Consider the following 13,335-nt stretch of genomic DNA (forward strand, 5'->3'; position numbering starts at 1 on the left):
TCTCCTGGAATGGAATTTTCAATAAGACCGATGGAAAAATCTTATTAACCCGTCTCTGACTCAGATCAAGCTTGACCATAATAAGGGTATGTTCACACGAGGGCGTCCGTTACGGCTGAAATTACGGGGATGTTTCAGCCTGAAAACATCCCCGTAATTTCAGCCGTACCGGCATGTGCAGGCGCTTGAATGCCGCGTCAATTACGGCCGTAATTAGCGCTGCTATTCATTGGAGTCAATGAATAACGGCTCCAATTACGGCCAAAGAAGTGACAGGTCACTTCTTTGACGCGGGCGTCTATTTACGCGCCGTCATTTGACAGCGGCGCGTAAATATACGCCTCGTGTGAACAGACAAACGTCTGCCCATTGCTTTCAATGGGCAGATGTTTGTCAGCGCTATTGAGGCGCTATTTTCAGACGTAATTCGGGGGAAAAACGCCCGAATTACGTCCGTAAATAGGCCGTGTGAACATACCCTAAGAGGAGCATGGTCTAAAATCCCTGCGGTTCATAAGACACTTTTTTTATATACTTCAGCATTAATTCATTAATAAAACATGCAGGATCCACTTGTAAACGATCACATCTAAGTTCATAAGTTAGATCTGATCGATTACACGTGGATCCTGCGTGTTGGTGATACGCAGGACCTGCCGACACTGAACCTGTCAGTTCAGCAAACTATACAGTTCTACTGTATAGAGAATACAGAACAGCTCTATCTACAAAAGTAAAACTAATTTTTAATAACAACTATTTACAAAGTTTCACTAATCATACTGACTAATCTGTTTATTAAAAAAAGAAAAAAAGAAATGCCTTCAAATGTGTACATAGACACATTATAGACTATTATAATATTAAAATAGATTGCTTTATATCCTTAGTGTAATATCTTAATTTTTTTTTGTTCATCAGTTAATATCTTAGTTATTTGTTGACTAATTGTAGCCTGTTATTTATTGTAGTTGCTGAAAGTTTGTCACCTCTTTAAAAAAGATTTAGGACAATTGTTGCAAATGTTACAAAATATTTTAAATGAGTGAAACCTCCCCAGACGGAGGGGGGGGGGGTGGTTTTGAGAAGACCTCCCCCCATCCGGACCGAATTTGTCTGTGACCGATTTTCCCAATCATTATAGTCTAAGGAAGCTGCCCCTTTATAAGCAGACCACCAACTAATCCGATCAAAAACCGCTTTTTTAAGCAACTTTTTGCAGTGGGAACCCCTTTGAAAAAAAAACAAATTGGTCTTGTATGCTCTATAATGATCTGGATGAGGATGTGCGCCGCATCACCTGACTGGAGAGAGCAGGAGACTTGCTTGGCACATCAGGGGTGAGAAGCTACCAGCATCGCGCCGCATCATTGGGACAGTGGGAGCAGGAGGAGGAGCATTCCTAGCACCATGTAGCATTATAAAAAAGGGGGAGGAGGAGGGAGGCTGTTAGAGAATGGGAGGGAGCAGCATCATACTGCACTAAACAGCCCCTGGGATTGCTGAGCAAGGTCGCATGCAAACTGCAACTGGGTCATCAATGTTAGCAGTAAGGGGGGATATGGAGAGTGGTGCATTACTTGTGTTCAAGAATGAGGGTGTCATACTGGTGTACTGTACTGTATAAGAATGAGATGGAGAGCCATGCTGGGGATGAGAAATGAGAGGGGTGCCCTAATGGGGACCAGGAATAAGAAGGTGGCCATTCTGGGGACTAGGAATGAAAGGGGAGCTATGCTGGGGATTAGGAATGAGAAGGAAGCCATAATGGGGACTACAAATGAGAGCGGAATCCATGCCGGGACTAAGAATGAGAGGGCTGTTTATTTGTGGGCTGTGAATGTTTGCTGACTGCGTTACATACTTTATCTGCTTTCTGAGTACTTTTTTCTTTCACAGGAGCACCCTCATTAAATATAATTTTTCAGTGCAATTTCGGGGGGTTGGTTCAAAGAGGTTTCACTGTATATGGAGCATCAGCACCCAGAACTACTTAGACACTTCCACATTAAAATTAGATTTTCCAGCTTAAGTAAATAAAATGTATAATGAGATGTTATGCAACTTTCTAAAATACTTTGTATATATAAGCAAACAGTGTCAGTCAATATGTTTCAATTAAAAAGAAAAATTTCTCCTCGCTCCAAGTCACTTTCTCTATTAGCGCAGATTTTGAGCTGCAGAGATTGGCTTTGAGGGAAGTGTTCTGTTTTGAGGAGCAGTTAGTGAATGTCTGCTCCAGCCTACCACACTCCAGGCTTTGCAGGAGACTTGACTGCTCTTTCAAATGTCTGGTAGGTACACCCTTTTTTCAGGACTGTCTTGGACAATCTGAAAATATTGGCAAGTATACTTTAGGTATGAAAGGAGATAAAAGATGACATGACTGAAATATCAGTAAAACATAAGCATAACGCAAAGGATTTACAATGATACTCAACATTAGTCAAAATTCCAAAATGAATTTACTAGTTGGTTATCCTTATGCTGCTCAATAAGGTGGAGCCACATTTGTGCTTCAGTAGTTGTCTACAGATAAAAAAAAGCAGAAATTCAAACAATGCAACTACTGAACTGACTTAGAAAAGGTTGCATTTAGGAGTGCTGCAGAGAGCCACACCATTTCCGAAATAGAAAAAAAAGTGCAGTATTTTAATGCTGTTTTTGCAATAGCTTTGCCACAATTGAGGATGTGGTTTTAGAAGAAAAACAGATATAGGAGAGAATTCTTAGAACTGTTTCTATGGAGAATCGCAGCCACAGTACTGCATTTTCCTCCACTTAAGTCAAAGAGGAAAATTATAAGAAAAGCATCATAGGCCACTACAATTGCTGAATTGTAATATCTGACCACTGCGGTAATTTAAAAGCACTGTGAAAAAGCAAAGATGTCTGTCTATTAGTCTTGAAGTAGGCTTTCATTCTTATTAGCTACCTTCTGTACAAGAGGATACTTTTAAAGAATCCCATGTCTTAAGCCAAACTAACACTTTGCCAGTCCAACAAATTTAGACTTCCGACTCTGACCCACTGCCTCTTTAGGGCATGACCAGACGTGGCGGAATTGCTCTGGAAATCCGCAGTGTACACGTTTCTCCATTGCTTTTCACAGCTTTCACAGTAATGGAGATTCAAAATTCCGCAATGAAGTCCACAGATGTTATGTGTGTTGCGTAGCGTATTTGTTTTACGAACATGACATTTCTTCATTCTGACTGGACCTATGTATTTCTAGGTCTACAGCCAGACTGAGGCCCCATGCACACTAACGTAAAAACGCCCGTAATCACGGGCCGTTATTACGGCACGGGCAGGCCCATAGAAGTCAATGGGGCTCCCGTAATTACGGATGACTACGTGTGTGCACCCGTAATTACGGGAGCGTTGCTAGGCGATGTCCGGAGATAGTCACTGTCCAGGGTGCTGAAAGAGTTAAGCGATCGGCAGTAACTGTTTCAGCACCCAGGACATTGACTTCCGATCACAATATACATCAACCTGTAAAAAAATAGAAGTTCCTACTTACCGAGAACTCCCTGCTTCTTCCTCCAGTCCGGTCTCCCGGGATGACGTTTCAGTCCAAGTGACGGCTGCAGCCAATCACAGGCTGCAGCGGTCACATGGACTGCCGCGTCATCCAGGGAGGTCGGGCTGGATGTTGAAAGAGGGACGCATCACCAAGACGACGGCAAAATAAGTATGAATTTCTTTTACTTTTAGTAGGGAAAGGACTGTCCCTTCTCTCTATCCTGCACTAATAGAGAGAAGGGAGGTACTTTCACCTCAATACGCAACGGCTAGTCCGCATCAATTTAATGCCCATTTTAGGCAGAGCCGCAACAGAATCTGCAACGCAGGTTATGTGCGGCATTGATGCGGACAGTGGTGGAAGAAACGTGGCGGATCACCAGTTTGGAGAGAATTTTTTTTATAGGATATTTTTTGTTTTGGTAAATTTATATAAATACCATCTGCCCTTGTCTTCTGTAGTTTTGAAAACTGAGGCCCATTGTGCACATACTTACCAATATTTGAATCCTAAATGAAAGGGCATTTAAAGCCCTTCTTCAGCTCCTACCTTTTAGGGCAAATTTGCATAAATTCACCCTTTTGTGGTCCTATTGGCAGAACTGGTTGGCCATAATTGGGAAGTATGTTGTGCACTTTACACATTAATATAGAAAGTGTAACTCTCCACTAAAACCTATCAATGTGGCAGACCTATTCACATAATCATATGTGTGATAAATCGATACTACTAAATGTAATTGCATCCACTAAACTACCCCCCAAAAGTGCCAAACAGAGGGGCGGAGCTGCTGACTACCTAAGAGAGATCATGTGATACACCATGTAATTCCACAGTACCAGAAAGTGCCTTATTTTCAGTACTCTGTTTGGCTCTTTGTCCGTTTATTTAGTGGATGAATGTTTATTATGAGTTTTTTTTTTTTTTACATTTGCTTAATTAAGAAGAAACGCAAAAAATAACCACTTAAAGATCACTTTTAAAAAACATGTCAAAAAAAGCTTGCATTTTAAAATCTGCCTCAAAAATCCTGAAGGTATTTTGAGACAGATTTTTTCTGCTTGGCAAAAAACGCCGTGTGTATCATACTGATGCTCCAATATAAAGAGGTCTGTCATAGTGACAAGTTCTCTTTAAGTGCCCCTTCCAGAAACCTGTTTAGAGAGTTCATTTTAGCTTTGCAGAAATTCTTTATCCCTTCTTGTAATATTTATGCTTTAACAACTGTGACACTACGGCAGACATGTATTTCCTATTGAGGGACGTGTTTTGGCATCTAGCACAAATATAGCGGAAAAGCCTTTCTGTCCTGGAAAAACATTAAATCTGAATGCATATATTCACTTTTGGACACCATTTTACAGTTTACTTATAGAATTAATCTACATGAAAACTTGAGTAACTTTGTAAATGCACAATCTGTACGGAGCTTGCTCTGGTGATTTGTGTTATGTGAAGTGTAAGGCCTCATGCACACGACCGTAGCCGTGTGCACGGCCGTGATTTTCGGGTCGGCCGGCTGCGGACTGTCAGCGGACTGTCAGCCGCAGGCCGCCCGCAAATCGCGGGACATGCACATGGCCGTAATAAGACATGCCCGTTCTTTCTGCGGTCCGGGCTCCCGGGCCGTGTAAGGACCGCAAAAACTACGGTCATGTGCACGGCCCCATAGAAAAGAATGGGGCCGCAATTCTCCCGTGGATTTTCGGGGGAATTGCGGCCGCAAAAACACGTTCGTGTGCATGGGGCCTTATCCTTACATCAGGCACTAAGTAATAGGATGTAGAAAAAACGAACTGGCTTACTACTGTTAGGGATCTCTCAATAGAATTGATGTCTGTTTCCAATAGCAATCAGCAGATTTGTAAGCATAGCTCTGGACTATAAGGCTATGTTCACACAGGGCGGATACACTGTGTAAAAGTAGGGTGCCGCAGGGAATTCCCGCAGAAAAATTGCGGTGTCGTTTTTTGGCCTGAATGTCCGCTACGGAAAGCTGCACACAAAAAAATAAAGTTTCATACTTACATGAATCATCATCCTAGGGGGCTGGCCTGGACGAAGAAACTCAGAATTCTGGGTAAGCACAGAATTATGGGTAAGTATAAGGTTTTCTTTTGCTAATAGCAGCATTTCCACCGTAAAAATCATAACATCTGCTATTTGTTGCAGGTCTTACCTCCCCAATTCAATGGGGAAAACCCGCAACAAAAAAGCAGCGATTACGCAAATACAATTAACATGCTGTCGATTAAAAAACCGCACCGCAGGTCAATTTCTGTTTTTCCGCTCATCATTTACGCAGCGTGTGGATGAGATTTGTTCATGGATTTCTGCAAGTTCCATTTAGATGAATGGAACTGATTTTCAGTCGTAGAATTTTCGCCAACAAATCTGCCGTATGTGACTCCAATCTAATACAGACTAAAACCAGTACAACATTAGTAATGCAATGAATTGACAAAGTTTACAAATCGCTATATAGATTAATTCTATATAGAACGGTATATTTATGTTTTGAAGTTGATGTTTTTTATACTTTAAATGACCAGTATGCCAGCATAAATGTACATTATGATATTATGTCACTATTATGCATTTAGCTATAGCATGATCTCAGCTAATGTGTCACCTATAAAATATTTAAAGAAGTACTCTAGCAATATTTTTTTGCCTATATAGGGCAGCATAAGCTATTATTAAAGAATAATGTAGAGACTCTTGTGTATGCCATGTTATATACATGTTTTACTTGATGTGCCGTTTATGGTTTGTCTGCCATTTTGGTTCTTTCTTCCCCTAATGCAGCCTACTTTTCCCATGATGCTTCTGGCTTTGCAGAGGGGGCGGAGTCTTATTACACCGCACTTGCTCTGCTCTGGATCATATCTAAGTGCAGCAAGTTATAGATCAGTAGCATAGAACTTCTGTCCTCACACTGCAGAGTCTCAGTGTATCCTATGTGATGCAGCTCAGCCTGTCTCCTCCTGCTACTGTCTAGTTTTCTTCACTTAATTTTTTACATGAGGCAGCGAGGAGCAGCATCTCATAGAAATAAACTGGACTCTTTGCATGCAGCACACACAGATAGTATAGACAGTGTGAGTCAGGGGAGTTTTATAACTCTGCAGCTAATAATTGTGTGGACTCACCTATTATATCACTGCACTCCAGGATTCCTTAGATAGAGCAGAAATCATTTCTTTAGCAGCACTATATGAAAGGGGGGACATATAGAGGAACAAGGATGGTGGAGCTGGGTGGGGAGGGGAGGTGTCATAGCTGCTGGGAGGGATTTAATTGGGGATGATATAATCCTGTAGTTCACAGCAAGTCATCTACACAGGAGAGAGTGACCTCCAGTCTATACATGAGCGCATGTTCTTTTTTGGTGATTAGACTGAGATCACATGACACAGTTGGCTATAATGAAAGGGTTCAAAATGTATAGAGCTGGGAAGAAACAAATGACACTGCAAGAATATTACTGGTGAGTTAGCATGATATATACGGAAAAAAAGTTGCCTGAGCGCTTCTTTAATAAAATATGTCTATGGTTCATTTTCTGGATAACATTATTATATGGCTATTTCTTGGCTACCAAGGATCTTGCAAATAACTGGGATTTTTTTTTACATTTTTTTCAGAACTTTGCAGAGAATACCATGAATGAACTTCTTGGCTGGTATGGTTATGACAAGGTGGAGCTGAAAGACGGAGAGGATATTGAAATTAAGAACTACCATACAGATGGGGAGGGACGGCAGCATATTTCTGTTCTCAAAGGTAATCATTTATTATTAAGGCATTTTATATAATAAGGACATAACAAATCAGTTTGTTCTAGAGTAAGAAAGGAAAGCATGTTAGCCTTGAAGAAAATATTAGTTGGATCCACCAGGGTTTTCAATGCTTTTAACCAGTTCTTACCCCGTGACATAATAGTATGTCGCGGTGAGCTGGTTGTTCCTGTGAACCGCCATACTATTAAGTCTGCCAGTTGACAGTCGGTTGATCAACCCTGCTTCAATAGCGACTCCCCTAAAAAAAGCAATACAATTTAATCGATGAGCTATATGAATTCCAAAGTGGTACAGTTGAAAAATATAACTCATCTTGCAAAAAGCAACCCATCATACAGCTATGTTGACTGAAAAATAAAAAAGTTATGGATTGGCTTTCTGAATGTGGTGATGCAGAATGGCAGTTCTTATACTAAACCTTAAAGGCTGCAGGCGCCATTAGCAGAGTACAATAGCCGTTTAAGCCTGCATTCTGTGAGCACATTACAACAGTCTATTGGAGTGATCTAGTCACACAAAAAAACTGGTTGTTATAAGTGGTGATTATATTGTGCTGACAATGTCTGCAAGGCCGTGGTGAAAATTACAATTTTCTGCAGCCCTTCAGGCTTATTATCAGAATCACTCCTGCTTGTAAATAGAAGGTACTTATAATATTAACATTATATAAGGAAATGTTAATATGCAGTTCTCTAACGTGATATTTAAGATGGCGGCAAACATCATTAAAACTTTATACTTACATTTTCAGGTCTTTTTATTTTAAAGTCTTTTTATTTTAAAGATCTGGGATGTTTTAAATTTGGTTGCAAAATTTGACATTTTCAGTTAGGCTTCTTTTAGACAAGCATATTCCATCTTTTGTGGACCATAATATGGAGCTAATGTTAACCCCTTACCGCCGCAGCCATTTTTCGGATTTTCACGTTCGTTTTTTCCTCCCCACCTTCCAAAAGCCGTAACTTTTTATTTTTCCATCAATATTGCTGTATGAGGGCTTCTTTTTGCAGGACGAGTTGTAGATTTTCACAGCACCATTTATTGTACCATATAATGTAGTGGTAAACTGGAAAAAAAATATTTGGGTGGTGGAAAAAGAAAAAAACAGCGATTCCTCAATACTTTGGGTGGTTTCGTTTTTATGCCGTTCACCCTGCGGTAAAAATGGCATGTTAACTTTATTCTGCGGGTCAATACGATTACAGCGATACCAAATTGATATAGTTTTTTTTTATGTTTTACTACTTTTACAAGGAAAAAACTGATTGTTAAAAATAAAATTTTAGTTTTGTCGCCATATTCTGAGAGCCGTAACATTGTTATTTTTATGTTGATTTAGCGATATGAGGGCTTATTTTTTTGCGGGGCAAGCTGTAGTTTATATTGATAAGAATTTGGGTTACATGAGACTTTTTGAGCACTTTTTATTTAATTTTTTGTGGGAGATAATGCGACCACAAAACAGCAATTCTGACGTGTTTTTTTTTTTACGGTGTTCACCGTGCGGACTAAGTAATGATATATTGGAATAGTTCAGACTTTCACGGATGCCTCGATACCAGTTATGTTCATTTTTTATTTTTTTACATTGTGCTTGAGGGAAAATCGGAAAAGGTTTTTTTTTGAACTTTTAATTTTTTATTTATTAAAAAAACTTTATTTTACTGTTTTTTAACTTGTCCCCCTAGGGGACTTGAACTAGCAATCGTTGGATCGCTTGCACGATATACTGCAATACTAATGTATTGCAGTATATCGTGATTCTGAAAGTCTTCTATGAAGCCCTGTCAGAAGACCCCAGGCTGCTACGCCAACCAAAGGCACCCCCCCCGATCTTGCGGCGGGGAACCAATGGAATGTTACAGGGGGTCTCATTTATTGGGTTAAACAAGCGGGATCACGCTTGAGCGGGACCCCGCGCGTTACACACTCGTCCTACGGAGCAGGCTCAGTCCGTGAGCCCGCTCCATACTCCCCCACCCAACGAATCTTTCCATTATAGTTTTTCAATTTGTGTTTCACTCCTGGTCTTGGTGTCCAAATACTGATGCAAAATACTGATTAAAATATTGCTGTGTGAAAGTGGCCATAAAATTTATGGAGAGTGATCAAAATATGGATGCATCCGTATTTGGTCCGTGTGTCATCTGTATGTCATCTGTATTGCATCAGTTTTTCAAAGAGGCTGTCTTATGTCACTAGTAGACAGCCCATCAGTAATACAGATCTGTAATAGGATTCAACACTGATGAAATACTGATACAAAATCATCCGTGATTCCTCCGTATTTCGGATCTGTATTAGGCCACTTTCACACTTGTGTATTTTGATCAGTATTTGGGAGCCAAATCCAGAAGTGGAACCTACACAGAGAAAGATTATAATGGAAAGATTTGTGCCTCTTCAATGTCTTCGACCCACTCTTGGTGTTGGCTTACAAATACTGATGCAAAATAGTGACCAAAATACAGAAGTGTGAATACGCTCGTCTTAAAGAGGCCTAAAATTGATACGTTCTGTCAACAAAGTGGTCCTAATATAGTGTTATAGCTTCACTGTCTGTCTAAAACCAAATTGTTAATCCAAATTTGGAATACAAATTGGGATTGGTGATTACACTAAGCTGAGTGTGGATCTGTTTCATGTAAATGTAGAATCCTAGATGTGATTGAATTTTGGATGCAGATTTTAAAATGCAAGCTATTTTGGATGCCTCTCTAATGTTTTTAATAGGTATTTGTGGTGTGGATTCCGCGCCAAGATAGGTCAGCTGGCTTTTTTTTTCAGCGCCGCTGATTTAGTTTCTGCAAGCTAAAAACAATAATCGGTGTAAGTACTATTGTGCTAATTCTTATTAAAGGCTTTGGAAGCCAAAAGTGAGGCGCCGATTCTGATGCTGAAAAAGAGTCGTAATTAGTGTGCAAAAAACACTGTGTGAGCCTGGACTTACTAAAACAGGGCATCATATAAAAAAAATGTTAGTTGGCAAGATTCAAGAGAAGTTCAAATTTCCTGTTACTTGTATGTTGACAGAATATTTCTGAGGCAAAAATAGCTCAGTCATGAAGCTTGGGTTATGTGTTAAGAGATGCCAGTATAAATAAGAATTGATATAGCAGTATAGATTGTGATAATTTTTCTTTAACCAGGGCAACTAAATAAATAATTCCCTCCCTCTTAATGATCTGAAAAATCAGTAGAGACATAAGGAAAGGAAAAATGTCTGCCTTATTTTCTAACACTCCAGAACAGAAATCGGTCTGAAAAGGCATAATAATAGTATATTGGCATTGAAAAAAATCGAATCATACAATAGTGAGTGATGCTTATGGGAAATAGAGGAGTGGGCTGTCTGGGTGATTAGGTGAAATGTAATTTTATTTTCCTAGCTTAACCAAAGCTTAGTAAATTGTGATAGGCAGAGGCAGAGCTGCCCTAGGCACAAAGACTGAATACGCCTCTGTTTAGTCAATGAAGGTCATGCATTAATGCAATTACACCAGTTTTCTGGCATATTGGCATTAAAAATTAAATTGAACGAATGTCATATGTAAGAAGTTCCTCCGACACTTTTCCTTAAGCAAACGAAAGATTTCCTTATCAGGTGACAGCGGACATTGAACAGTACTGTGGGCTACACTCTGCACCATGTGCAGCACCAATACAGTGGATGCTATACTGCACTTTTCTCCAAAATGATATACAAATAATAGTAGCACCATACAGTGCGAACATAACAAAGCCACACATAGCTCACATAATAATGCCTTTAAGTGCTCGAATTATACCGCCAATGTCAACAAAACAGTGTCATGTAGTACTCAAATAATACAACCATCAAGTGCAGAATGCTTCTATACGAAGCACAAGTAACTGTACTTCACAGCATCTGCATAATACCGCCAAAAACATATCCAAGCATGTTAGGCAGTGCTGAAATAATACTAACATATAGTGCTGAAGCAATACCTCTGTATAGTGCTTAAAGGGGTTTGCCCATCAGGGACATTTATGGCATATCCACAGGATATGCCATAAATGTCAGATAGATGAGGGTCCCACCTCTGGGAGTTGCACCTGCCTCTAGAATGGCCCCCCCTAAACCCCGTTCTACCTTTCTCGGTTCCCGCTGCTGACCTGGGCCTCTTCGTAATTTCTGACCATATAATCAGTAAACATTTATGAAAACAGCACTGCTCACGTGCTGGAACCGAGAACGGTAGAACAGGGTTTGGGGGACCCCGTTCTAGAGATAGGTGAAGGTCCCAGAGATGGGACCCGCATCTATCTTACATTTATGCCATATCCTGTGGATATGCCATTAATGTCCCTGATGGGCAAAGCCCTTTAAAGGCTATGTAAACCTTTGAACAATTTTTATTAAAAAAAAAAAAAACAAACGTATACATATCCTGTATACAAAGAAGCTGTATCTTGCCATCAAAGCCAAATCCGTCAGGTCAGCAGAACTAACGACTTCGGTGAAAACTGGTCCTGGGTATCTCTGACACGCAGGATCCAGCTGTTATCGATCAGCTCTAAAAAAGGGTCTAGCAGCTAAGACCCTACACCAATCAATATAATAAAGTTGAAGTCCTAGTAATTTTGTATGAAGAGTTCATGAGTGTTAATACATACCCACCTATCCAGTAAAAAGCGGGAACAAGATTTCCACAATCTTAATTTCTTAATTCTTAACATGTGTCATTTCATAAAACTCTACAGAATATTGAAAAACCCCTTTAACTATAAAATAAAGATTTAGTTCAGGAGATTTACAATTGCAATGGTTTATGAAATTAATGAACAATGTCTGGTACGCAGCTTCCATACCAAAAGAACCCAGAAGTTAGTTTGGATATCATGTGCACAAGGCTTTGCTTGTGAAGCCAAAGTAAATGTCTTCTAACCAGAAGTTCCCCTGCTAGATCATAAAGTAAGGTAATTACCATGCAAAGAGCATTGCGGAGCTTGTCAATACTACTACATGCTGTCCTCACAGTCTTTCATTTGAGCCACCTCTTTGTAGCTGTTGGGGCCTGCTGTCCACTTATCCATTCTGAATGCATCAGTTCCATATTGCCAGCCGCTGTTCACTCGGACTTGACTTTTCTGTCTGCTGGCAAATGTATGCAAAATATTTCAGTATTACATTCAAGAATAATTATGCAGACTTGTAATGCTTAGTTCTCATTTGCATATTTTACACACTCAATTCATTTCATTGCCCTTTGGCTGCTCTTTTGTTTTTAGCATAAATTCTACTTATAGTGCTGTGAAAAATTATTTGCTCCCTTACAAATGTCCCACTTCTGATCTTTACAGGGGTTGTCTCCTGAAAACCCCTGTCCATATGCCCTATTAATATATTTAAAACGTACTAGGTGACTCTTCAGAATAAGTTTTACATGAGGAATAAACACTATTTCTGGCCATTATATGACTTGTATCTTGCATTTTTATCAGTTTTCCCCTCTGCAGGCTTCATCTCTAATTCTCAGTTTTCTCTGAGCTAGTGGGCGGAGTCTAACAGCTATCATGTCTTCTACACACAGCACATAGAGAAAGAAGAATCCTGCTCTCCTATCTGTATCACATATATAGAAGCTGCAGCAACATGAAGGACATTATACAACAGTAATGAGCAGTGTAACTGAGAATCCAGCACTAGGGTGACATAACACTTAACAGTAGTCTGTGTCTCTTCTCTGGTCCTGTCACCCCTACCCTCTTCATAGACTTCTATGGGTAGTGTGCCTGTGTCTCCTCTCTGTTCCCTCCTTTTGCTCCCCCTCCCTTCTCCATAGACTTCTATGGACAACATTGTCTGTCTCTTTTTCTCCCTGCTCACTCCTCCTGCTCCTCTCTCCATAGACTATGGGCAGCAGCGTCTGTGTCTGTATTACTCTCACTCCGCTCCATCCTCTGGATCCACCCTCGCCTCTCCATAGACTTCTATGAGCAGCAAAGCCTGTGTCTTTCATACAGTGGCATACATTGCCA

General features: G+C 40.2%; 1 protein-coding gene across 5 annotated transcripts in view; it reads left to right on the top strand.

Annotated features, from left to right (window-relative positions):
- The window catches only part of SOBP (sine oculis binding protein homolog), a 202,653-nt gene that overhangs the window by 41,157 nt on the left and 148,161 nt on the right, over nt 1-13,335 (top strand). For all 5 annotated transcript variants that reach the window (XM_075862235.1, XM_075862230.1, XM_075862231.1 and 2 more), the window contains one exon: nt 7,177-7,315. In XM_075862235.1, the coding sequence (XP_075718350.1) occupies nt 7,177-7,315 (139 nt within the window). The remainder of the gene's footprint in view (nt 1-7,176; nt 7,316-13,335) is intronic.

The sequence above is a fragment of the Rhinoderma darwinii genome, chromosome 4, assembly GCF_050947455.1.
Source record: "Rhinoderma darwinii isolate aRhiDar2 chromosome 4, aRhiDar2.hap1, whole genome shotgun sequence".
NCBI lineage: Eukaryota > Metazoa > Chordata > Amphibia > Anura > Rhinodermatidae > Rhinoderma > Rhinoderma darwinii.